General features: G+C 40.2%; 1 protein-coding gene across 1 annotated transcript in view; it reads right to left on the reverse strand.

Annotated features, from left to right (window-relative positions):
- The window catches only part of DYNC1I1 (dynein, cytoplasmic 1, intermediate chain 1), a 181552-nt gene continuing 155930 nt past the window's right edge, over positions 1-25622 (reverse strand). The window contains exons 14-15 of the mRNA XM_010562430.1: positions 19447-19572; positions 1-967 (exon numbers count right to left, since the gene is read on the reverse strand). Coding sequence (XP_010560732.1) covers positions 857-967; positions 19447-19572 — 237 coding nt within the window. The 3' untranslated portion in view covers positions 1-856. The remainder of the gene's footprint in view (positions 968-19446; positions 19573-25622) is intronic.

Below are 25622 nucleotides of genomic sequence, written 5' to 3' on the forward strand. Positions count from 1 at the left end.
GAACAGGCTTGATACATTTTATTGGCAATACTAGTGTCATACTCAGGAACCACAACCCTTTGTCAGACTGTTAGTGTTAACTTGCATGACAAGTATCAGTGACCAACTGTATTTGAAATATAGTTAAAGTGCCTAGAAATAATAGGCATCTTAAAAAAAAAAAAAAGGAAACTCATTCCATCCACTCAAGCCAACCTTTATAGATCTTACATCTTAAACACAACTGATGTACTGTAATTGTTATGTGGACTTTAATGTAACCTCTACAGCAGCACACAGACAATGCAGTTCTCTCATTATGCACATGCTTTAGGATCGTTTATTTTAATGCTTTCAAATAAATATGTTCCATGCAGCACACTGCAATAAATAAGGAGCAGCAACTTTCGTATAGTACATCCATTCATAATGTAAGTCACCATGTGAAACACCACATCTAAAGTCTTTGGCCCAGTCCCATACAGTGAAGCACACAACATCTGCACATAATCATATCTGGCTTCATATGGATTTAATAGGACTATGCCAGAAGGGCAATGTGAGCACAAGTTTAACCAGGGGTTCCTAGCTATTAAATACAGCTACTAAGTAGTTAAAAGGCAACAACTAAACCCATAAAGGGTTGATTTGTCTTTTCTTTCTTACTTTTCAGACAGAAATATAAAGTATGAAAATGCTCTGGATATTTTCAGCCTTGTGTAAAGCAGCGTGATTAATATGGAATGCTTTGAGCAATACTGGCACGTACACTGGCATCAAAAGCCACAGCAAGACTGACTCTGACACCGAACACCGGCGTACTCAGTGGGGGAAAGCTGCTGTTCTGGCGATGGCGGGCGCTGCTCCTTCTCTTCCTCTAGGCTGACAGCTCCACCGCCCCTTCCTCTTCACTGTCTGCTCGGTTGGCGCGGATTTCCACCAAGGTCCGAGCGAAGCGGGTCCACTCATCGTTGTGTGGAACAGCCAGCTGGGGGAGAAACCGACAGGGAATTAAGAGACCGCGTGGCGAGACCGGTTATCGCTCTGGCCCAAAATTGAGGCACCTCCTTTCAGGAGAGCTCCTACCGCAAGCAGTGCCGTTGTGCATGCTGAAGGACCGAGGCATGGGCCTCACCAACCCGCTGTGGGTTGGTTACGCCGTAACGTGCTGCCGAGTTCCCAGGACAAATCTGGCAGCTTCTTATTCAGTACCAGCTAGAAGGAGCATCTACAGTCAATGGCAGAGAAAAAAAGCTTTATCTGTTTGATTTTAAGGAAAAGTTTCTTGCTGGAGTGTTTTTGCAAAATCTACCCCTTGGTTAAAATATTTCAGATTTTCCAAACTAAGGCGAGGCCTTGATCTCTACAAGTATATACATGTACGTTTAACTTCACACGGGTGAGCTGGCCATTTGAAGTCAGCGAGGCTGTGCCCAAGTGTAATTGTTTGCAGGACCGAGGTCAATGTGTGTAAGGTAACAGAGCTTTTACAACACTGTATTGAAAATATTTTCCTGAAGTTCATTAAAGCTCTTAATAGTAAAATAAATATATTGTGTTATTTTAGTTACCCTCCTCTATGTTAAGGAATTCACAATTACAAGAAATGCATTCTCATGGAAATGTTATACCAACTGGATACTGCATTACTGGTCTGATTTTTTACATCATGATGCAAGATCCGTTTCCATTTAATACTATTGATGTTTCTAATGAAGAGCTCTTGAACATTAGGCTTCAAGAGGGACATGTAATCTAAATAGCTAAACTTCCAGACAAAATGCTTTAGTGCTATGGCAAAATAATACTGCAGTCATTTCCCGCTGGATCCAACACGGCAATTTCTGGAAGATAATGCAAACTGGGATTGAGGTAATTGGGGGGGGGGGGAGGGGAACCCGCAAGCAGTTTTCTCAAACTTTGTTTTCATTAACTCAAATTCCAGAAAACAGCAACAAGCATCCTGATGAACCATGCACATTTTTACTGCCCTCTTGAAGCCCTGTGATGATGTCCTGAATATAATATGAAAAAATAACTGTTTCAAGATACTATGCAGTGCTTGGTACTGAAGAAGGCAACTGCTTGGAAACTATGGGGCATGTAATAAAATGCTGTCCACCTTAGCAAATGGATGCCTTTAGACTAAAGAATGAGTATGACCTTAGCTAATCCAGTTTGTGGTACCAATATTCAATCTGTACTGACTTACTCCTTTTAAAACACCACCAAAAATGCCACACAGATGGCTGGCTAACTACGTCCATTTGGCACTAGCAGATTATAGGTGCACACAAGGCTGTATGGTACACTGTACTGGAATGCAGTCAATTTATCCTCTTCTCTTTACATCCCAACAGCAATACATATTAACTGGAGACTACAAAAAGGATCTATTACATGAACTAGCAAGCCCAGCTGGGGAAAGAGCTTGTGTATATGCCCAATGTTAACCACAGGTGAAAGCTCCACGTACACTGCTCCAAGTTCAGCGTCAATCGTATGGCCAAGAATTTGCAATACTGGATCTAAATATCTCCTTTGTATCTCACTCATGTTGATGAGTTTTTCAACTACTTTGTATCTAGCTTTGCCTCTACATCCAATATTTTGGGGAAAAAACATAGCATGTGTTTAAAAGCTTCCCATGTATAGTGCATATATCAGTGACTCAGTTACATTACGAAGGGCTGGTGTACAAGTTTGGGGTTTTGCCTGTTGAAACACTGAATATAGTACAGTTCAGCATTTACTAAGGCTACAGTGAGAAATGCAGTCTGTGTGAAAGCCAGTTCAGCCCTCAATAATAAATGTCACTGCACACTCTGCATTTTCCTTCCTTGTCTTCCACTTTTTGCATTTTTCTCCTTTACTTTTCCCAGGAATGGAGACCAGAGTTACAGGAGTAAATCATTTGAGACAACTGTCTCTCACACTTACATGCACAGATGTGGATCTGTTATGGTCTTTATTTGAAAGATAGCTCTGTTCTTTCAAAAACCTTCAGCAGAAGGAAATGTTAACACCAGAATGGAGGTCAGTGCACCAACACACAAGTATTGACAGCACAGGTTTGATCACAGCCACATGCCTATAAAAGCTACTGTATAGTAAGTTAAGGGACAGTGCAGAGAACCTTCTATCATAGATGCAACCAAACCCAGCTGTATGGCAATTTCCCTGTTACTATTGCTTGTGTCCTAAAAGATTTTATTTCTTGTGATGTGTATGGCACTATCACTTATCAAACTCCTGAATGAATGAAAATGTAAAATGAGTCTCACTTATTTCAAGTAGTAAAAACATTAAAGTGGAACAATATCCTAGGCAAAGGACTTACTGAATTTAATAAAGCCTCACTTCTCCTTGTCTTTTAAAGTCCTAAACAGCATTACATTGTATTAAATGGCTGAAGAAAACAATATGTCACTCTAAAGAAAAAAAAGAAATATATTTATGACATTGAGATCATTTAATTTCCTTTGCTCCACAGCGTGGCCATAGACAAATAAAATCAAGTCTAGCCTATTAAAACAACCTGGTATCTCAAACTTGAGGAGTCTTTCTACAAATGTATGCATTACATGCATTACTGTTAGCTGACAGTGTTAGCAAGACCTGGGCCATTTTTAATGACTCGGTTCACAAAACAATTAATGATTGAAGTGAACACCTTTAGCACAGAGATGAAAATACTCAATGCTCACACACAATCTAATTACTTAGAACTTTGTCTTATTTTAATTTTACCTTATTTAATCTCACGCACTGCATCATGCTTTCAATGAGGGGCCAATCCTGCTAATAGACTGTTAGTAGAATAAACCTCTCTAATATAAATTCCTCAGGGATGCAGAAGGAAACCTTGGTAATAATGAAGTCAAAGGAAAAAATTACTTTTACTCTTCTACCCCCCTTTCTTTCTGTGAAGGCCCTAATACTGAACCACAACAGTTATACAGAAAAAGACCACAAATAAAAAACAAAAGCATCCACAAACTCCAATTCAAATTCTTGTCTGAATTAATGCTCCCCTTACAGTCATTTTCCAGTCAAGTTCCTTCAGCCAGGCACACTGACACTCACAGGTGTTAGAGGCCTGGGTCTATCTGTGGAATCTTCCTTTCAGCTTCTTCACACAAGTTTTTTTCTGTAAATACCAGAGCAGGGGTGGAAGAAACGAGGAGATACTTCATAGAGGAAGGGCAAAGGTTTTGAGCTAGCTGGGTGTTCCTCACTCATTTGGCATTTTTGCCATTTTTCTGTCCACTTCCAGTTACTACAAAGCAGCACGTGTTGAGTCTCAGCAGTCATGATGTCAACACAGGGTAGAAATGTTCACCAAAGCATAATAACTTAATGTAGTAACTTATATTAACATTTGGGGCAGAAGGTTATTTGAATGACTAAGGTATGGAGCAGAACAAGAAAATAAATGCTATTAATTGTTCTCCTTTGATCCCTTTACAATGGAAGGTAAGCGCTACCAGCACCTAATTAATTGACTGAATTACTCACACTGCTTTAACTTAAATACCATGGTACATTTAGGTTGTGTGAGATGATAGTAATTCTAATGAGGAAAACCAGTATTATCAAAGCAAGGTGGCGACTTTAGCCAAACTTTGTCTGTTAAGCTGTTGGAGAGGGGTACTTTTGTCTTTTGTCTGGCTTTTAAAATACTGAAAGAGTTCAGGCTGCAAGACTACTGACCTGCAAGTGTGACTACAAGTTTACACATCCAAATAAACCTGCTTCTGCTTGTGAAGTTACATGTGCTCAGCTGGTTACAGGAGTGAGAATTTAGTATAGGAAAACATCTTCTCAAGATGTTAGGATGGTGACCCATTTTTAATTGGGTGAAGATATTTAACTCAGGACAATTGGGGTCTCTTATTTCTAAAAAAAAAAAAAAAAAAAAAAAGTTTTCTTTATGTCACTTTCAACTTTTTAGATCTCCTCCCCCAATTCATTTTCATAAAATATTCTTCCAAAAGCACTCAACATCTATGAGTATCTGTGCTTCCTACATGATCAATAATGTATAACAAGTAACAAAGACATGTAACATACTAAATACTAGACACATTTAAGATTTTATCATTTAAACTAGTTCACAAACTGTTTTTCTTGCCGATATTAAAAAACTGATTTACATGATGCAAACTCTCAGAATTAATTTTTCTACCACCTCCATTACTTTATTTTTAGATAAGCAGATTTTGGATTAGAAAAGATAACTCTCCAGAACGCTCCTCCTGGCTGAACGGTGCACCTCAAATAACGTGGCTGGAAAAGGAAAGCCTCCCTGGGCAGCACCTCCCAGCCTGCAGTCTTCAGACCCCCACGCAAAGTGAGCTCCGTTGAGCCCCCAGATTGAGACTGGCTGTATGCTGCACACGAGGGCTGATATGCAGCAGCCACAATTAATATTAAGCACCAGAGAGAAAGACTGGTAATTTCAGCAAGCCCAGGGGCGGCCTCCAGAGAGTAACACTAAACAGATTTCTGCCTATTCCTGCGAGGCGTTACAGTTACCAGTTTATCTTATTATAGAGAAATAACATTATACCTATGTGAATCTTTCCCAGCCTGTGTTTACCCAGTCCACCATATGTACATATACCAAGAGAAGGCAACTCTTGACTGGACAGAACACAATACAAAGGGCCTAGAAAGTAAGATGATGGGATGCAACAGCAAAAGGATTGTAAATTAGGAGCTGAGATCAACCCCATCCTCTTGTTCCCCTTCCCATCTGCTAGAGGTGACTGTTTCCTGGCCAGCTAGAAGCCCCTTGTCTCTAGTATCATTCTCACCCTCTTCTGTTTTGGGTGATAACGTGTTGAGCTGTTCTTTCAAGACTGGAGAAGATCTAAACAACATCTAGATTTGGAAAGAAGGGATTTGTCTAGCTAGGCCACATAGGTCAACCACAGTAGGTCCCCCCAGCTCATTTTTCAGAGTTCAGACTTTGAAGCAACAAGGCTTGTAAAGTTTAAAGGTAAGATTGTTCCAACTTGAGCCTATTCTCTACTGTAGGTAAAGGATAAAATGACCAGACCCAAGGGAAATGACCACCAGGATCTTCCTGACAAGCGCCTGGCTTTGCCTTGCCGATGTGTCACAATACTATGTGATTTATGCAGTGAACAACAAAACGGTATCTTACAGTGCCACCACAGAGCCCTTGGATTTTTGAACCTTCTGAAGCTTCTCTGTGTTTCCTGGGTGATCACTCTAGCCAAGCACTTCACTTACTTGTTAGCTTTCCAGCCCTGAAGCACAAACATGTGCCCCCCTCGATGCTAGTACTGACCAAGGAGATGGTTTATGTGCATCTAGTAAGAGTAACAGACCCATCTCGCCCCGAGGCTCGCCAGCCAGCTAGTCACAGGTAGCAGCATGGATGTGAGTTTCACCAGGAACAGCCCCCTCCATCTTCTTGTCAAGGCAGAGATTTCCTGCGCGTGTAGAGCTTCCAATCCAAACACCAGAGATCTTACAAACTGTATTTCCCATATTTTCCCAGAAACTGTGCTATTAGCAACTTCACTGAACACTACTATTCTTAAGACTGTTAAGACAGAACTCAGGAAAAGGAGATGCTCTGACCAGACAACTCTCGATGCTGCCATTTGTGTCAGCTAGTGCTGGGCTCCCCAAGCAAGCAGAAAAGCAACAGAAAACCAGTGCCTGAAGACAGAAATCAACATAAATACCTTTCATTTTCAGATCATTTAACACCTTCTAGTAACATTTGCTGTTTTAAGTTAGGTCTATTTAAAAAAAAAAAAAAGAAAAAGTAATGATTTTGAGACCAAAAAAAAACTTTGAATGTGCTTTTTAAAGGAATCTATCCAGAACGTTGAAATAAGATATTACAACATATTTCAAGATTTTTCTATATTCCGCTCCTATCCATCTTTTTTATGGCTGAGAGTTTCAGCTCAATTTGTCCAAATCTCTGTATAGCTTCAGTTTCCCTGAAAAACCACTTTCCAGCAAATGAATTATTCATTGAGGATATTTCACTTTATTCCTGGCTCCTCGCCTTCCCTGGAGCCTGTAAATCTTTGGGATGGGAGCAGACAAACTCTTCCTGCCTTCATCCCTTCATGCTCCTGTCCAGCACAGCTCTCTGAAGGCTGGGGACTCTCCTGAGAAGGAGATAAAATGCAATTTCAGCAGCAGCAGCCTCCACTTTGGAGAAACCAGTGTCCCATAGGCTCAAAGGGAGCACAATCATCCGTGTTCAGCCTATTGCATCTCCTTTTTAATGACTCTTCATCGTGGGTCAATCTACCTGTCACTGAGACACTGGTTCATAACATGCAGCGCTGATCACTGGTGAAAGTATCGTGCAATCCCAATCACCAAGTTAAGAATCACATTTTTTTCATCACCTAGAGTTCAGACACCTCAAAAGCAAAAATAGCCGTGGGAAGAACTTCCTCAGTGTTGTCTCTGACTGAGGGGTTGTTCTGAAGAGGCAAATTTTTCCAACCAGAACCGTCTATGATCACTTCTAACAGACATGTCCCGTGGACACAGGTGTAAAAGGAGAATCTGAAAGTGAACCATTACACCACGACTTGGAACGATCTGCCAAAGTATGTGGTCTGCAGCCGGCCCGCGCAACTGCATTGCCACACACTGTTTTCAATTAGACGTTTGCAGACAAGCCTGCATGGTGGTCCAAGATACACTCTAAGGGTGACAGCGGTTCCCGAGTTAAAAAATCTGTGACCCATTCAAACACATTTCGTAGAAGTACAATGCTTTCTTGTTTTTGTATATAGAAAAACTTGTTCTGATCTAAGTTGATGGGTTTCTATAGCTGGTCACCATGTTCCTAGAGATCAGAAACTTTCTGATTAACATGCAACTTTTATTAGTTGCATTTGGGTTTGTTGTTGTTTAGAGGCAAAGGCTGATCTTATTTTAGACAATCCTGTTTACTTCTCTCCACTTCAACACAACCTTATTTGCAAAAAAAATCTCATATCCAGCAGGGAAAATAAAAACTATATGAAAATTAATGTTCCTCTAGTCTCCAAAATACTCTGTTGCTATTATAACTTTTGAGAAGGGCAAGTTAAACACTCTTTGAAGAGACAGCTAATTAAAACTTAGAAGATATTCAGATTAATTTGAGTTTGTGGAAAACACCAAGTCTGGTAAACTAACTTTAACAATTAAAATCTCAGACTTCACACTAAGTTATTTGTGTCTTTCAATTTAATAGCATCATCAAATAAATGTAGCTTCAGGTGAATATCATTTTAGCTATTTTCTCTAAGCAGAATTTTTGTCAACCTACATTGTCCATATCACCCTCTAAAATTAAGTGCTGTATTGAAAAGAAATCTGCTGCAAATACTTTGTGCAATGGATTAAGATCTGAATGCAGTTATGACATTGTAGGTAAAAATATTTTTAATGATGATAAAATATAACTACTTCAGCTTGATGTTTTCTAAAAAGTAGAACAGACAATCGGTCTAATTTTCTGGGTAAAAGAGAACACTTGCAGAATGAGGATCGTAATACTTAAAAATGAAAACCAAGAATTATAGTTCCACTTTAAGCAACTGACCCTATCTTCCAGAGTTCAACAGATGTTTTATCACCATCACTGAGGTGAAAACAGATACATAAATATTAAAAATCTTGATATGCACACAGAGAGCAGGCAAGCATGCACCTATTCTGGCCCTGGTCTTGCCCCCCAGAATCAATTACAGACCGCCTTTGATATTTTTCTCAACCTATATGGATTTTTTTTTTCCTGAAAAAGCCTATATTTTTCCAGGCAACACCCTTTGCCACACACATGGATGGAAACAAAGTGGGAGGTAATATGTAACGAAATGGCCACCAAAGTAACCAAGAGCACCCTTTTCACATAACTATGGTACCACTGTATTTAACTCTTGGGAGAGCCGAGCATCATTGTTAACAATGGATGAAACCACTAGCAGGAACTCAAACCCCACATACTGCATGCAGATGATTTTAATGAGATACAGTGTTTAGACCACAAAGGATACACTCCAGAGTAGCTCTCTATATATTTGTTTACTTAATTGAAGGGGTGGAATACCATAGGCAGCCTAAATACTGCATTTATTCTATGCACAGCAGTCAGTCCAGTGTCACAGACAGAGTATACGCCACCCTTCTACGAAGTTAATTACTTAGCCCTCATCTAGATTAATGTCTGTTGTGATTTATTTCTTTGCAATTCACCAGCAGGGTCTGATTTAACTAGTGCTGCCATAGTAAAAAGAAGACAAAATATTAGCTTATACAACAACAAAAAAAGAGCTTAATCTCAAACAGAAACTGAATCCATTTTCAGCAAACTTTTGACTTTTTCTCCTAAGGAGAACAGTAGCTGCTGAATTGTTACACTTGATGGTAAGTTATGTTTTGAATACCAAGCAAACAATGGTGTTATTTTAATAATTTATACACAATATGCAAAGATACACTGTACAAAGGACCTACATAAGAACTCAAGCATTTGAATACCCATTTATTCATTCTGCACTATGATACTGTCTTTAATCTTTAAAAAAAAAAAAAAGGCAAAAAAAAAAAAGCAAGAAACAATAAAACCTGTGCTGGAAGTAAACACCAATTATGGAAAACTTCAACCTGAAGGATTAAAACTTGATAGGGTATATGGAAAAGAAAAGAAGGAAGTGGAAAGTATCTTTATATTGTAGAGAACGCTACAGTTCCACCTATAGTATCAGAATTGGCTCAGGTTCTCCTGAATTAACCAGAATGATGTCCAAGCTATCAAACAGATTATGCTTCCCTCAATTAATGTATCAAAATGCTGCACTTGGTATTGACTACAGAGGATAAAATATTAAGTAATCCCCAGTCATCTTGAAAGAGATGACTGAAAAGTGAAATTTAGATTACTTTTGTTTCCTTGGATCACCTCTTATTTTTAAAACACAAACATTAAGCTATAAGCTTACAGCCTGTCCTTAAGCACACCAGAGTGCTTTCACCAGTCACATTGTGTGGAGGGTCCTCTCCTGTGGATCTCCTCAAGTGATACTTTCAGTGGCAGAGACTATTGGTCTGTTTAAGTTCTTGGAAACAAGAGAGACTTAATATAATTAATCAGCTACGGGAGCAGAAAGAGCATCTGCCATGCTTCAGAGAAGCTAACAATTTTGCTTCAAAAGAGGTGGTGCCCTAAGCATCAAGGTTCTTGCAGTTCCTACCTTGCCACCACTTCTGTAATGCTATCAATTTACAGGTTGATTAAGAAAAAGTGAGGCATGCTGCCCACCATTTGTCTCCCATGGGGATCTCAGTCCTGCTTTGATTGCCATTTCTCAAAGTTATTGAAAACTCCTGTGATTTTTTGCATGAGTTTCAGGATATTTAATGCTTGGAGCTAAGGGATCAAGAGAATTCCTCTACCAAATTATGTTATCAGTTCTCATCATGGCACTAGAAAGCCTAAAAATACCAAATCAATCAGAATTAGAAGGTAAGGAGCCTTCAACCTATTGTTCTTTCCAATATCTACTTTTTTTTTTTAATTGACTACTACATTGATTGGAAGAACTGTCCCATCATTTTTACTTGAAATACTAGAGGTTCACCCTGTGGGGTAGCTGCACTGGCAAAGGTGCCTCCCTGAAGTTCAGCTGAGTGAAGGACTATTGCCTCAGGGAAGAAATAAATCATGGTGTCTTCAGCTCAGCTTGCTTCCTTTCCAAACCAAGTCAGCCATGTCCACACCATGAAATCTGGCAGAACAGGAACTGTAAAGGACTTTTGCCACAGCTTTCTGGCTCCCAGTTGGCAAATGGACTCTCACCAAAAGCAGCTTATGAACCACTCAAAGATTTTGGTTTGCAGGAGAGTTGCTGCCTTCCCTGAGATTCTGCACACGTTCCATTATTTGCCAAAGCTCACCCATGAAATAGCAAGGGGTTTTGTTTTGTTGGGCTTTTTGTTTGTTTGTTTCCATTTCAGACATAGACTTTTTCCATCACTCTAGGCATCGGAGGATACATTTCACATTTAAGTTAAACACCGAACATGGAATTTTAGCCACCAAATAGGATGTATTAAGACCCAGAGTTATCCTCAGTTGATACTTTAGGTTTAACCACTACTTTCCAAGTCACAAATTAAATATTTTTTCATGTTCAAAATACAGATCATTTTGCAAACCATAAAAAAAGATTTGCAAATTGCTGCACACAAACTGAGCTTAAACTGAATTTTGCATTTTGTACTTTTTCCCCTTCCATACTCTCTGTTACTTAAAGCTATAAACATTTTTCAGTAACACTTCTTTTTACATCAGAAAGGTGGTAAAAACTTTCAGAGAAAATATCACCCAACAGACTAGCTAGATGTTTAAAATACATACTCTGTGACACTATTAACATGCATTGACTTCAGCTCTGTCCCCCACCGAGTGTCCCAGGATGCAGGGTCGGGATGGGGCAGACCAGCTAAAGCACTTGCTCAGCTTCCACTGCCTCACCTACAACTACCATGGGAAGCCTGGACCCGGATTATCTTTTCCACTAAGCTTCTTGAAAGGTTTGCAGGAGAAGCAGTAACTGAGGAGCTAGCAGTGAAGCCACCAGTAGTGCCACTGCGCTAAACATATAGTGGATGGTCTGGTATGTCCAATCTGGAGCCTGCCTTTCTCCTTTGTCTCTTGCCCTTTACAGCATTTCCCAGCTCAGCAGGCAAATACCGGCAGGAAGATTGTCACATACAGTTCGCCCTTCTCCTGCAGGCTTTACTGTGCAGAAAGGGAATGATCTCTTACAGCTTCTCTTCTGCCACTCTCATCACTTCGTTATCTGAGTCCCTTCTAATAGTGCATTAAGCTACATGATTAACTCCTGTCACATGTGGCTTGTTCTCTCTGATCCTCTCTGCAGGGGTATGATCTGGGCCTTTGCAAGGGAAAAGGAAACATACGTTGGCTTTAAAACCAGTGTGCAAATGAATAAAAAGGACTGGAGCCAGATTTTTGTTGGTTGGCTGACTAGTTTTCTTAAGCTTTTTATTTCATATGATGAGGAGTTCAGGAATTCTTATAAAAGATATTTGTATCATATTGGAAACTCATGTCTTTTTACCCCATGAAATTCTCTGGAGAGCTAGTAAGCTATCTCTGGAGAACTACCGAAATATTTCATCATATGCAACTGGAAGGTAAGGATAAAGAATCACCTGAATTTTTAGGATGACAATTTAAGCCCCCTCACCCCTCCTTTCTGTCTGTTTTCACTAATGCCCATTTAATTCCACTGTCTAATCAACAAATGAGAGAAAGCGTATCTTTGCTAAAAATCTGGTACTTCCTCCTTTAGTTTTAACAAGTAATATTCTGGCAGTAAAATGAAAGTGGAATTTCATGTTCATTTATATATATAGTGAAACAGAAGAAACTCTGTTGTTACTAAGAGCAAGCGTACATCACGGCATAGGGAGGAGAGTGACCCTATACGCCAGGTGCGACCCACTGCTTTATCAAACACAACCACATCACAAAATCCTGTTGACAGGCTCCACTTCAAGATGCTGTTTGTCCCACTGTCCCTACCCACTCTGGAACTTCAGCTTTCTGATAGTTAAAAATATTCTTCTAATTTTTTACTCGAATACACGACCAGCTTGCAGCCACATGCGCTGGTGGCAGTATGTCCTCAGCTTCACTAAGTTCTCCCTCTCTGGCCCCAAGCATTCCTATCTCTGTAAGTACACGAATCATCTACATTGCCACCAGGCTCAGACTTCCCTGGCTAGTCACACCAAGCTCTTCAGCCTGTTTCTACAGGCTACTCTCCTCTCCCAGTAGCCCAGATCCACATCTCTCCCTCATAAGTTTCAAGCATTCTTTTAAAAAATACACATTTTTAAACAAGGGGGAAATGATTTTGAAGTAATCCTTTAAATCACATCGTTTTTATGAAGCTGCTTTGTAAGTCAGAAGGCCACGATGAAGGTGACTGAGAGGGGCAGAGAAGCAGTGATGCCGCGTGATGTGCAAGAGGTGGCAGGGAAAGGGAAGCGCAAGGCCCTAGACTGGCACTGGAGATAAATAGCTCCAACCCTCAGCAACCAGCCTTGGGTAAGTCAGATTAGTTAGATCATGGCTCAGTTTTCCCTCTTGAAAAGCACTTCCCCAATAAAGATTGCTATTCGTAATGCAAGCCTCCATTCCAGCTTGTGTAAGTACCAAAACACGACTGAAAGAACAAGGTAACTCATACCCTTTTCCATTTCTTATCAGACTAGCATGACTGACAAGCACACAGCCATGCGCATAGGGGTACTCACGGGCATAAATGTATGCATTTCTATGTCTGGATGTAGCCAAGCCTCGTTTTAAACTGTAGAAGTATATAAATGCTTGGTTTTAACTTATCAATGTAACAACATTGTTTTTCTACAGGAGAATAAACTAGTGCTTACATAAAGACCTCAAAGCATTCACAGTAACCTAAAGTAATGAATATTGTAATGAGAAACACAAGTATTTAGGGTGATAATGACTGGACTTTGCTCTACTTAGATCGGCTCACCCCCTATGGAGGCTACCAAAGCTTAAAGATTTTATCACCCTAGTAATCAGCAATGGGTAATGGCCTTCATAAAACACAGTAATTAAATTGACTGATTTCAAACTAGTGCATTTTTTTCATTAGGGAGTTCTTATTTAACCTACTTCAAAAATCCCTTTGTGAATACTGGCTATATCAGTCAAAATTCAAATGACAACGAGAGATGAAGAGCTTTTTCTGTTCAATATTTCAGATATTATTCAAGTAAAAAGCTGGAGTTCCTAGTATGCTGTCATTCTCTCTCTTTTTTTTTTTTTTTGTCATCTCTAAGAGCTTCCAGTTTTAAAAGTCTCTCAAGACTGAACATTATAAAACTGGGGGCAGAGGGGAAGCAAATCAAAACCTTAGCTCTTTACATTTTCCAACAACTCTTAAGAGATTCTGCTTTGTTAAAACATGCTTTTAAAATTCTCCGAGGCCAGTATTCCAACCTCCCTAGCAAAAATATCAATGGTGAAATTCAGGCACTGCCTCACAATCCATTTAATTATCCTTTATGCCTGGATTGTGCATGTTGTTGTAACTACTGTATCTTACTTGATCTTTGAATACTTTGAATAAAACTTGGTTGTAAGCACAACCCCTTATTATTGCTCAAATTTGCCTTTACAATATGTGTGTAAGCCATTTATCTGTGTTCCAAGAATACTTGTAACTCAACACAGATTTTAAAATAAAATATTTTATGGCAAGTCTCGACTCTGGTTTTGCAGCAAAAACATTTCCTAACTGAATATATGCTCTACGAGAGCTTTATGATGGCAAAAGTAAACCTACTGGAAAATCTACCTGGATAACTACATGACACAAAACCTAGTTTCTTATTTCTCTCTCTGGGCTACAGTAGTTTTTAACTGCCTGAAAGAGATGTTGGCTATGTTTTCCATATGAAATCTATAGTGAAACACGGGGATCTCAAGGTAGGAGTACAAAGTACCAACCCTTCCCCACTCTACCCCGAAAAATAAGTGACTCTAGCCATGCTGAAATGTGAGAGTTGGTCACAAATATGCATTTCTTTCTGTCTAAACCCCTAAGAATCTCAGAGCAGCTGTTAAAGGCTGCTGAAATCAAAAGAAATTATTTTATAGGCACCAGTGGGATATTCCTTACTGTACCACTTCATCCACATATTTCAGGCAGTTGCCAGCTCCTCCCTCACTGGTCATGTACTTGAAAATGAGATATGGGATTAACACCCATCATGGAGCAAATGGGGAAGTACACAAACAACCTAACGCAGCAGCCCTAAAAGGGCTTAAGGAGATATTAACTCTGAAACCTACCAAAGTCACATAAACAGCAATATGATTCTGATTTCACTGCAAGGAAATGAAGACAGAGGTAATAACTGTGTAATGAATCCCAGGTAACTGCTTTCTTTGGCAGAGCCAGCTTTCCTGGATGGTCTAGGGAAAGACCTTTTCTCACTTTTCTCCAGTTCCACCTGTCATACTAGTCACCCTTTAAAAGCATGACTAGAATCAACTGTCTGAAAGACTGCCAAACGGATGCAACAGTTTGTCCTGTAACTAGTTTAACAAAATAATGTACAGTAATAAGCTCCTTGTGATTACAGTTTCAAACTCTCCAATCCTGTGCTGCAAACTTACTTTATATTTTATTAAAATCAAATAATAAATAATTGATTTACAGTTTCTATCTATTTATTCACAGTGCAAGCAGAATATGACCTGGAAGAGATTAATGGAAAAAAAAAAAAAAAAGAAATAATGGAAGGTGGATGAGAAGCTGCTTCTTTCACAACCAAAGGTGCAAAGAGCATTCTCAATAAGCCAGGTAAGCAAGAAACGTGGTTGTTAGAGAATATTTATGACAGCGGCAACTGCGTAACATCACTGAAGCATGCACAATGGGAGCAAGCTTTCTAGAAAATACAACTACAAAAGAGACATGCAGTTAGATCTAACTATCAGTCACCTGGACCTGTGAATAAATCTATAGTCAGTGGTCCATGTTCTGTTAAAATCAACTTGTAGCATACAGAAAACTTGCTGCCCAGTAAATAAACCGTGAGACCACAAAAGCTAAAATATGTTATACATACTATCACAATAATAATATCTCAACTACTAGACCAGCAGAGATTTGAATATTTAGTTCTTACAGAGAGTAAAGTATATTTAGAATCACTGGTTATATTCTCTGGTTAAGTTATATAGGTTTAAGATCCCATCACACTGAAACAATCAGATTTTTGTGTGTGCGTTTGGGTTTTTATTTCATTTTATAATTCACATTCTTTAAATCAGTGGTTACTGATCCACAAGAGCACATCTATATGGACTATTTAAGTCTCCTCTCCCCTGGAAGTGTGTGTATAACTCCTATTAATGCTAATGGGCATAAAGCACACGCATTGAGGAGAAAATAGACCCCTCACTGTGAAAATAAACGTGTTCAGTTATTTTCAGACACAATGCCGAAATCAAACAAATAAAAGTACATACTCTAAGGAGATAACATTATATAGCCTAACTGAAAATGTCACCATTATTTTTAACTCCCTGGTCATGGACCGTGCCATGTCCTTCATGTTTCTGCCATTTCTTATGTCATAAAGAATATGACTAGATAACATATCAAAAAGGGCCAAATCCTAAATACTTACACAAGTGAAACAGCCCTGATCTCACACTCCTTGCCTCCACAAAGGATGCAAGGTTAGTCCTCGTGTCTTACATTTTCACTTAGGCCCTATAATGTTTTCTCCTTACACCATATGGGTTAATAGCAGCAGTAAACTTTACTGTTCTCTAGAATAGTTCCTTAAAACTGTGATGAATCTACCAAAGTAAAAATTCCTATCACTTCATTTTTTCCTTAATGATTTGATACCCTGATGTTTTCTGCTCTGATCAAAATTCATGGAGTCAATTCCATCTGTTCAAACAGGTAAGAAAAATTGCTTATATAGTAATGTGAAATTCAAAGACACTGTGCTTTATTATAATACAAATATAATCACAATTTTTCTGATAGAACCAATGTTTTATCAATTTACAGCTGATCTAATGTGATCCTCACAGTCATGAGAAAAGAAAGGTTTTAAAAAGGGTGCAGTATAATTGGAGCATTAATGTTTTTGGTGAGTGTATTTAGGGTCTTTGTAAAGTGGCCTGCTGACTTTCTAATGCGAGTAATCACACCCATCTTCCCAAATCAGAGACGTGCACCTTCAAATAAGTAGATGCTACTGAGTTATCAGTCAGGCAGGGATGAGTTCTTCCAGTGATGAGGCCTTTTCAAAAGCTGATGCTGTAGGAGATGGGTAGAGTGCTATTGCTGAAGGGTCAACTGTCACAGCTTAGGTGTCAGGCTTTGCAATACTGCTGGGTAAAATATGAAAGCTAGGTGCTCCCAGCAGCTGTACAGCCACCTCCCAGCCCCTTGCCCCCAGCTACGTGCTCATTCATCTACTCTCACACTGAGTCAGTTCATGGAGAAAAATACCCCAAAGAAAACAAAAAAACCCAACCAAACAAAAAAAAAATCAATACTTCTCTGCTGATCTCTCTCTCTCCCCACAATGTGGGTGGTGACAAGTACTGCTACCAGCACAAAAACTGGGCAGTGAGTGATATGGCTAGGGCTGGCTGGCTGGCAGTGGGAGGACGGCCCATTTTAAACTGTCAGACCAGCCCCATCATGTCCCAGAATCAAACCCATACAAAAAGGACAGTCAAAAGAGGACCCCAGCTGAGCCATGGAACTGGCCAGTGTTTGCACACTTAAGTAAAGAGAGAGCCTTAAAGGCTGCCGTATTTCTGCCAGACACTTCCAAAAGTGCACATGCATGCTGTGAATTCCCTGTGTGTCATGCCTGAGGACAGCTAAGCACGGAATAACTCATCAGAGAGCTCTTTATGGACTGGCACAGAGGGTTAATGACTGAAGAAGCTGTTATTCACTGTACAAACCCTTGGTGCCAGGCTCTTGACCTGCAAAGTCTTTCTGCATCTCACTTAAGGCTTTATAGTGAGAAGAGTTGTGCTGGAGAATATATGAGCACCCTCCTTTTTTAAACCAGAAAAAGCCACTAACAACACAGCAGTCCTAGTAGTACCTAAAGCTGTTGCAGCCCAGACCACCTCTCCTAAATTTGGTACAGGAATTACTGCAGAGACTGATACTGCCAAAATGAACCAGGCAACAAATTAATGAGCTCCTTCATTCATTACGGAAGAGGAGGAGGGGTGGCAATGGCCCATGACCTGTCAGCAGCCATGTGGATGGACATTCATCTGTTTGCGTAAGTGGGTATGGAGCTGAGCTGGAGATGCTGGAGCTCTGCACAGGCAGGGCATGCAACATCCGTGAAGCAGAACACTTTATGTAACACTGATCTGGACTCACACAAATAAATACTGTTGAATGACAGTCTTTTCTTTTTCAAGTAATAGAAGCCTGTCTTTCTTTTTGATCTGAGTGTATCACTATGACTCATTTTGCAGGTTGAAGTCTGATTATGAAAGAGGAAAGGCCAAAAACTTAAATATTACTTCTTCTGCATAGAACACTACATCTATTTTCTCCTGGGTGAGCTTGCAGGGATAAACAATCCTGTGAATGATTATTTGGTGTATAATATGCAAAAAGAGACATTTCTACAGCCCGTCTAGACTCCCAGACAAGATCAGACTGCACTGTCATCAAAGACACTGCCATAGCCTATCGTTTCACTTGGAAGACAGAAAAACCACCTTTTCGGAAAAGTCATGCAAAAATGAAAACTAAATAAAAACAGCCTGACCTGTCAGTGTCATAGTGGAAATCTGAGCGCAGTAACCTTAGACAATTTAGAAATTATGCTAACAATATGGCAAGAAGTTTCAGCAAACATTTGTGAGGAAAGGCAACTCCTGCACAAGTGAATGCAATCCAAAAACATGAGTCATGCACAAGCAATTTTGCTATGGGCCATAAAATCACTTTATGAGAGTTACAGATAATTCTGTATGTATTCTATAATGTTTCCCTACTGTGTAGAGATGGATATCTCAGTATCCTATCACAGATAATGATGGAAAACAAATTCTCTACATAAAAGCTGATTGCTCAGAGATTCACCCTTAACTGTTCCAAGGGATTGTAATGCTGACAGAACACTTTACACCGTATTCATCAACAAAGCGGTAGATTCCATCAGTGCCAAACACACTGCAGTTTAGATGTTTTTTATAAGATGTAGCAGGGTGAATTGAGAGCAGCCTTAGACACAGAATACACATTCTACTATTTCTCAGCACCTACATACTCTTTATCACACATACATCTACAGTCCTCCACAATGACACCTCTCATTTCCTCCTGTTTGTACTTTTGCACATATTCAGACATATTCAGCATTATTCAGTATTAAAAGAACAGATGTATTCTGTACATGTCATGCTGAGAAAAATCTACAGCATTAAGCCAGTCATGAAATAAGAGATACTGGAGTATAAAAGGTTAACCCTTCAGGACCAACTTCGGAACAACACAGCTTCTTTCTGAACCTCTATTTTCCTCTTCATGTTCCTTTGTAACTTTTTCCAACTGTACCCATAGGCCCATTAAAATAAGTTTTAAAAACACTGAAAACTTTCGAAAAAGTCTTCTCTCATGAGCCTTTAACCAGTTAACTCTTTTGCAAGGTAGCTTTACAACAAACACACTGTTGGCAACCCAAAATCAACAGGGACTCCACTGAAAGAAAAGTGGCTTATTCTTTGGAGGTGTCTTACTTATGTTATGATACATGACCTTTTATCAAACTTGGATGTGGCATTCTCCAGGAGCCAAGCTTTAAAAAAACAAAACCCAATAATAATACCTCTCCAACATCATAGATCCATATGCGGCCTTCTGAATCACCAACTGCTACCTCCTTCCCAGCCTGGGCCCAGCGGACACGGTTGAGGGCAGAAGCTCCTTCTATGGTGACACTGGCTGTGGGAACCTGTCGAAACAATAGGAACAGAAAGGACAATAAAATCACACTGCCTGTGAACCTGGGGGTCAGTTTTGAACATGTCCTGCTTAGCTGGGTGAGTCACAAGTCCCTTGGCATTGCTGGAAATAACATACAACCCTCGTCGGGGGGAAGAAAAAGGGTTCATTGTTTCTTCAATCACATGTGCTAAAAAGAGGAAAGAGTAAGAGATTGCTTGGAATGAGCAGGGAAGACTTTTCCACAGTAAAGGACAGTAAATGAAACAGTTTTTTCCCCTTAACCTCGGAGACATGTGAAACCACATCTGCTTCTTTCTCAAAAGTCACTGACTTATGACCAAGAACCAACTGAGGGTAGGACTTGGCTTCAGTCCTGCCCTGGCTTCTGGCCTCTGACTCGGGCCCAGATAACCTGACGGTTGGCAGACACATCCCTGTATTCATGCTGACACATCCTTTAAATCCATACTCACCTCTGCAGCTAGATGCACAGGTCAAAACTTAGGCACTACGTCAGAAAAGTCCTGAGCTAATCACTTCAGAGCAAGGACACGGCAGAAGTGAGAACAGCTGAGCTGACATTTAGGAACTCCTACAATATGTTCCTACAACTCTCTTTTACGTCCCCAGGAGACTTCTTCTGCTTTAAATACACCTGGATGCTGTCTAATTTCCAATCCTCCTCCCCGCCCCAAGTCAACCAACTTAACAGGTGATCCACAAGAATACATAAAGATTCTGGTTAATGCGTGGGACGAATAAAGCAATGAACATGATCTTAGGAGAAGTATTTGCAATCTATGCTGGAATGAGGGCATCAAAAGATGCTGCAGGAGGAAGGAACTGTGTGGGTGTTTGTCCCAGATAGGTAGATCACTCAGTTGATTTAGGTCACCTCATAAGACAAATGACAGTAACCTACAGGTCTGCTAATGCTCCACTCAGCTGCCTTTAATAGGAGAACCTGCCTGAGCAAGGAGCCTGGAGCTTGGTGTGATGGTCTTCCAAACAAGGCTTTTTAGCTTTAAAGCTTTTTAGGTCAGGACAAACAGGATAAGAGAGCTACAAAAGCAGCTCCTCCACCAGATCCATCTGTGAGAACAGGTCTTGGTCACATGGTGAGATGGGGACAAGGGGGTGTCCTGGGATCTACAAATGGACATGAAATTGGAGAGCAGCCCAGGCAAGAAGAGGTAGTTGGACAGAAACCAGAGCCCAGGCTATCTCTGGAGGAGTGACAGGTACTCCTTCTGTCCTCCTTGTTGGCACAATGCAGCAGAAGCAGGGAGAAAGCAGCTTGAAGGTGGTATTAAAGCCTGGTCTGAACACTGACAAACTGACAAGATTAACAAAAACATATTTTGCTGACTTCCATCTTGGTTCTCTGTCTGTAGCTTTATATTGTAGTTGTGAGGTAGGTCCAAAGATCCAGGAGAACAATTTAAAAACAACCATTGTATAGCTCCCATGCCAACCTCCTCCTCAGCTCTAACGCCTTCATTGTGTCACACAAGATGAGTGACGGTAGGAAGCTGAACCTTTGCAGACTTCCCGAGACTCTCGTTATGGCCGCAGCACGTGCGCGGCCATGCCAGCAGCAGGACAAGGACTGGGAAGCAGGGCTGCTCGCCCTGCCCCTCTCCCCCTGGGGACTCCCCACTCCTCCTCCTCCTCCTCACCGACCCAGACACAAGGCCGCAAAACCAAAGCGGCAGCTCGAACACAACGAGCCTGCCCAGCTAAAGCGTCACCTCAGCAAAGGGCTTCATGGTAGTGTCCTGAGGCCCATGTGTGAAACGCAAGAGGATTTTGTTTGCAGAATGATGTAGAAATAATGCTGGATAGCAATCAGAAAGCAGACACCATCTCCCCCCCCCGCAGAAGTCATTCAAATGCAAATAAGCTACTGGACTCATCTCCCCATTGTGCAAGGCCTAGGTCCTGTCCAAGGCAGTATTACCCAAAAAGCTGGCACGCTCCAACGCCTCGTCCCAACTGTTACTGCTCAGTGGGTGAGAGTCAGTGGCCTAAATCTGACGTGGGGTCATTGATCCATGATAAAATCACAGTAGAAAACAAGCAAGTTTTAGTCCTGTGATCACTGATTTATTTAAAAAAAAAAAAAAAGCTATTTTAATTCCAGCCAAAATTAATTTCAAAACATTTGGAAATGGGTTTCTTCAAACAACAACTAAATGCCACATTTTAGAGGACTAATCCACTAACCAGCTATGTTTCTCAGAAAACTGTAGATCAAAGATATTTGTTTCATATACAAATATACGCAGCGTATATTTAAGGCACTGAATTTTCACAAATCTTTCAGAAGGCTGAAATACATAACTCTAGAGCTTTTTTTTTTTGTTAATACAGCATTCTTTCAGTGTTCCACATAAAAATAAGCAGCATGCATGCCACAGACACAAGACACAGCCCATGCTTTTTTTCAAAACCCGATGGTTTTGTAAAATCCTGTTACTATTCCACAAAGCTATCTAACAAAATAAAAAAGCAATAATGAAACAGTCCTTAAAAATCTAAATAAAAAGCCTTTTCTCCAGTGATACAGAGAGAAATACAGTCAAACCATAGCATCTTAAAATAGATTTGTCTCTCTCAGTAGTGATAGGTTAAATTACATATGCCTATTTTAGATTTCAAAGATAAGAGTTTATTTTATAATGGTAGCATTATGTTTTTAAAATCACATTTGAAATACTTCACAAATTCTCTGAAGTTGGTGCTTGTCAGATTTTTAACAATTTTGAAATGAGATTTTAACAGGTAACAGATTAAGAAAGATAGAGTCAGAAAAACCTACATGGTAAGAATATACCTTTTATTTTTTTAGTGTTATTGCTTACGTAGTGTCAAAACCTGCTTGCAAATACATCATCTGTTTCTAGAAATAGACACCATCTTCACACTTTCAAAGCTAAGGTATGGCACGCAAAAAAAAACCCCAAAAACATTTGAATGGGATGTAACCACAACAGAAATAAGCAATTTTGTAAGTCAGGTTAGTATCAGTTCATAGATAAATAAGACTCACCAGTAACCTAGAGACCTTCTCCAATCTTGATCAAAAAAGAAATGTTACAGACACGAGTAAGAAATTGGCATGTGGTATGCTGAAACTATCTGCAAACCTCACTATACTGATCCATAAAAATTATATTCAGTTTGCAAAAGAGTGAAGGAGTGAGTAAGGATTTTTTGCGTAAGTTTTTTTTAATATTCTTTTATCAAATGTAAAATAAAATGTGATGACTTCCGCTGCTATTACAAGAACAATTTCTGGTATCCACAGATCAACCTGAAGCACGCAAACACCGTTGTTACTTTACACTGAGATTTTGAGAACAATTAGCTTGATTAAATCTGTGGTACAGTCAAATGATTTTAGTTATTGTGATCAGAAAGCATCTAGCTCTCAGGAGAAATGTTTTTAATAAATACGAGTAACACTAGTAGAAACTGTGTTACAGTTCAAAAATTTGAAGGTAGCATATTGTAACTAAAACCAGGTATTTTCTTAATTGGTTTATAATAATACCTAAATAATAATGTGGCTTATTTCCCAAATTAAACAAAACCAGGTCTCATTACAACAATAATACCTATTTCCTACACAGAGATTTTTATCAATAGCTAGCAGTTAAACACATTAATATACCTGTCATTTTCTACTGTCTTCACAAATACTTTGACATCACATATCTGACATCTAAAAGTAATAATGATCTAAAAAATAGGTGTTTCAAGATTTCTTATTACAAAGGCAAAAGTGCCAACAAGGACTTTTTCTTAGCAAACAGCGGTGCAGACTTAAATGGCATAATCCATCAGAGAAATCTTGAAAATTATAAACTAATTATGACCTACCAGATAGAGGGTAAAACCAAACAACAATCACTTTCAGTTACAATGTTTAAAAGAACTGCTTACAGTTCTCTCCTTCAGTGCTACTTTTGCTGCTTCTCCCGCATAACAAAACCTCACAACTATTCAGAATCCGCCAGTTTATCATTTATAGAGATTTTAAAAATTTGTTTCATCAGTGCTCAGTAAGGAAACCAAATGGTATTTCTGCCTCCAGAGACCCAAATTCGATTCTCATAAAAATACAAAGCTCAGATACCACGGAAATAATTCCAGTCTGATCCTTACATGAGAGCTGATTTTGACCTCTCAGAATGGAAATAATTTGTGAAATCAGGGGTGGCCTTGCGTGCAGAAGAAAAGCAGGATCGAGCTTGAAATTATTTTTTTTCCTGATGTTCCTATGTGTTTATATGTAAACACACTGAAAATATATCAGCAGTTTTCTACGTACAGCCTTATTATTGATGGGAATGGGATCAAGCAGTCCATACTAATTTTTTGGAAATAAATTATGGTCTCATTGAGATAAATGGCAAAACATCAGTTGATTTCAAGCAGAGCAGGATTTCAGCCCTGGTATTTGGGGGGAAAGGGTTATTTTTTTTTTCTTCTTCTTCTTCTTAAAATGCTGGGTTTTATGCTCTGTGTTTAAGCCTGCATTAATGAGAACACCTGAAGGATATGTCCCTCCCTTCCCAAAATAAATTCTGAGGAGACTCCTCCTGTATATCCTCCAGCTGTATGTGCTCTAATTAAAAAGGCTGCGCTGCTTCCTGCTCAGAGCACTTCAAAAGGCCTCACTGCTCCCCTTGACAATGCAGCGCCCGGTGCTGGTTCCTCTTACCTGTCCATGCTTATTTATGGCAAGCACTACTCACTGGAAGCCATAAACTGGGCCCGTATTTTACTCTGTCTGAAATGTATAGCATGTTTACGTGAAAGGTGTATTAATGATCAAACTAATCTTAAGGAAAAAAAAAATTGTAAAAAATAGGGTGTACGGGGGGGGCAAAATACTGCCGCTTGCTCTTCAGTCTTCTCTTTTTTTGGAAATAAAAAGAAACTGTCAGTTAATACGTGGCTTTTTTTTTTTTTTACAGTCTGTTTGTTCTTAATTTTACAGAATATTAAGTAAAAATATGCAAGACTTCAGTTGTGGAAAAATATTTTGATTCAGATTGCTGGCCATCTAAGACTGACCTCAAGCGACTTAACAGGTTTTCTCAAAACCATTTTTGGGGGAAACTCAAATCCAGAAAAAATAGTATCTATACAAGTCTGCAGCATTTTTAAAAATCTGAAATAATAGGTGGAAAAAGTGGTGTTTGGGATGTTTAGAAAATGACTTTTTTTAAAAAATACAGTATTTACCATTCCCAAATTTTGCAAAAAGCTCTCTGACTAATCCTTTCTTGTCAGTGAAATTCAAAGGTGCGATGTCTCCTCCCCGGCGGTCCCCGCAATTTAGTTAACAGCGATGGAAAGAAAACTTGTTTTTTATTTGCATTTGTGCCCTTGAGTGTTGCAGCAAATTTGGAGGAGGAAAAAGGTGAGGGTATAAAATCACAAGTAACACGCGAGAGAGAGGCCCCGCGCTTAAAAAATTCAAGCGGAGCAGCTAGCGACTCAGAAGGGCGGGAGGCAAGGGAAGACGCAGGGCCCCACTGGGCTTCTGACACGCTGGAGCCACTGGTACGGGCCTTGCGAGTTGCCGTCTCCAGAGGATTTGGCGGAGGATGAACACGACGCGACGCGAGGTCTCCCCCCCAGAGACGAAGCGCCCCCTGAGCGCGGGCGGCCGGCGAGGGGCTGCCCGGCGCCTCGGCCCCCGCCGCAGGCCGGAGGGCTGGCAGGCCTGTGGCCGTCGCGGCCGGGCTGCCGAGGCGTGACCACCTGAGTAGCGCGGGGAGGCATCGAAAACGGGGCGTTTGAAGCGCCTGTGCCAGAAGCGGGGCGGGGGGGCAAGCCAGAAAACTAGAGAACGGGCGCGGTTTAGAAGCGCACCTTAAAACAACAAGCGAGGGGAAGGAGGCTCCTTCCCGAGTCGGCACCGCGGCTATTTATTTGTGTTGGCTTCCTGCCGGGGGTGCCGGAGCCGGCCCTCCCCACCCCTGACAGGTACCCGGGAGCAGCAGCCGCGCCGCGGGGGAAGGCGGGAGGCGGGAGGGAAGG

The sequence above is a fragment of the Haliaeetus leucocephalus genome, unplaced genomic scaffold (assembly GCF_000737465.1).
Source record: "Haliaeetus leucocephalus isolate CR32 unplaced genomic scaffold, Haliaeetus_leucocephalus-4.0 Scaffold0, whole genome shotgun sequence".
NCBI classification, from domain to species: domain Eukaryota; kingdom Metazoa; phylum Chordata; class Aves; order Accipitriformes; family Accipitridae; genus Haliaeetus; species Haliaeetus leucocephalus.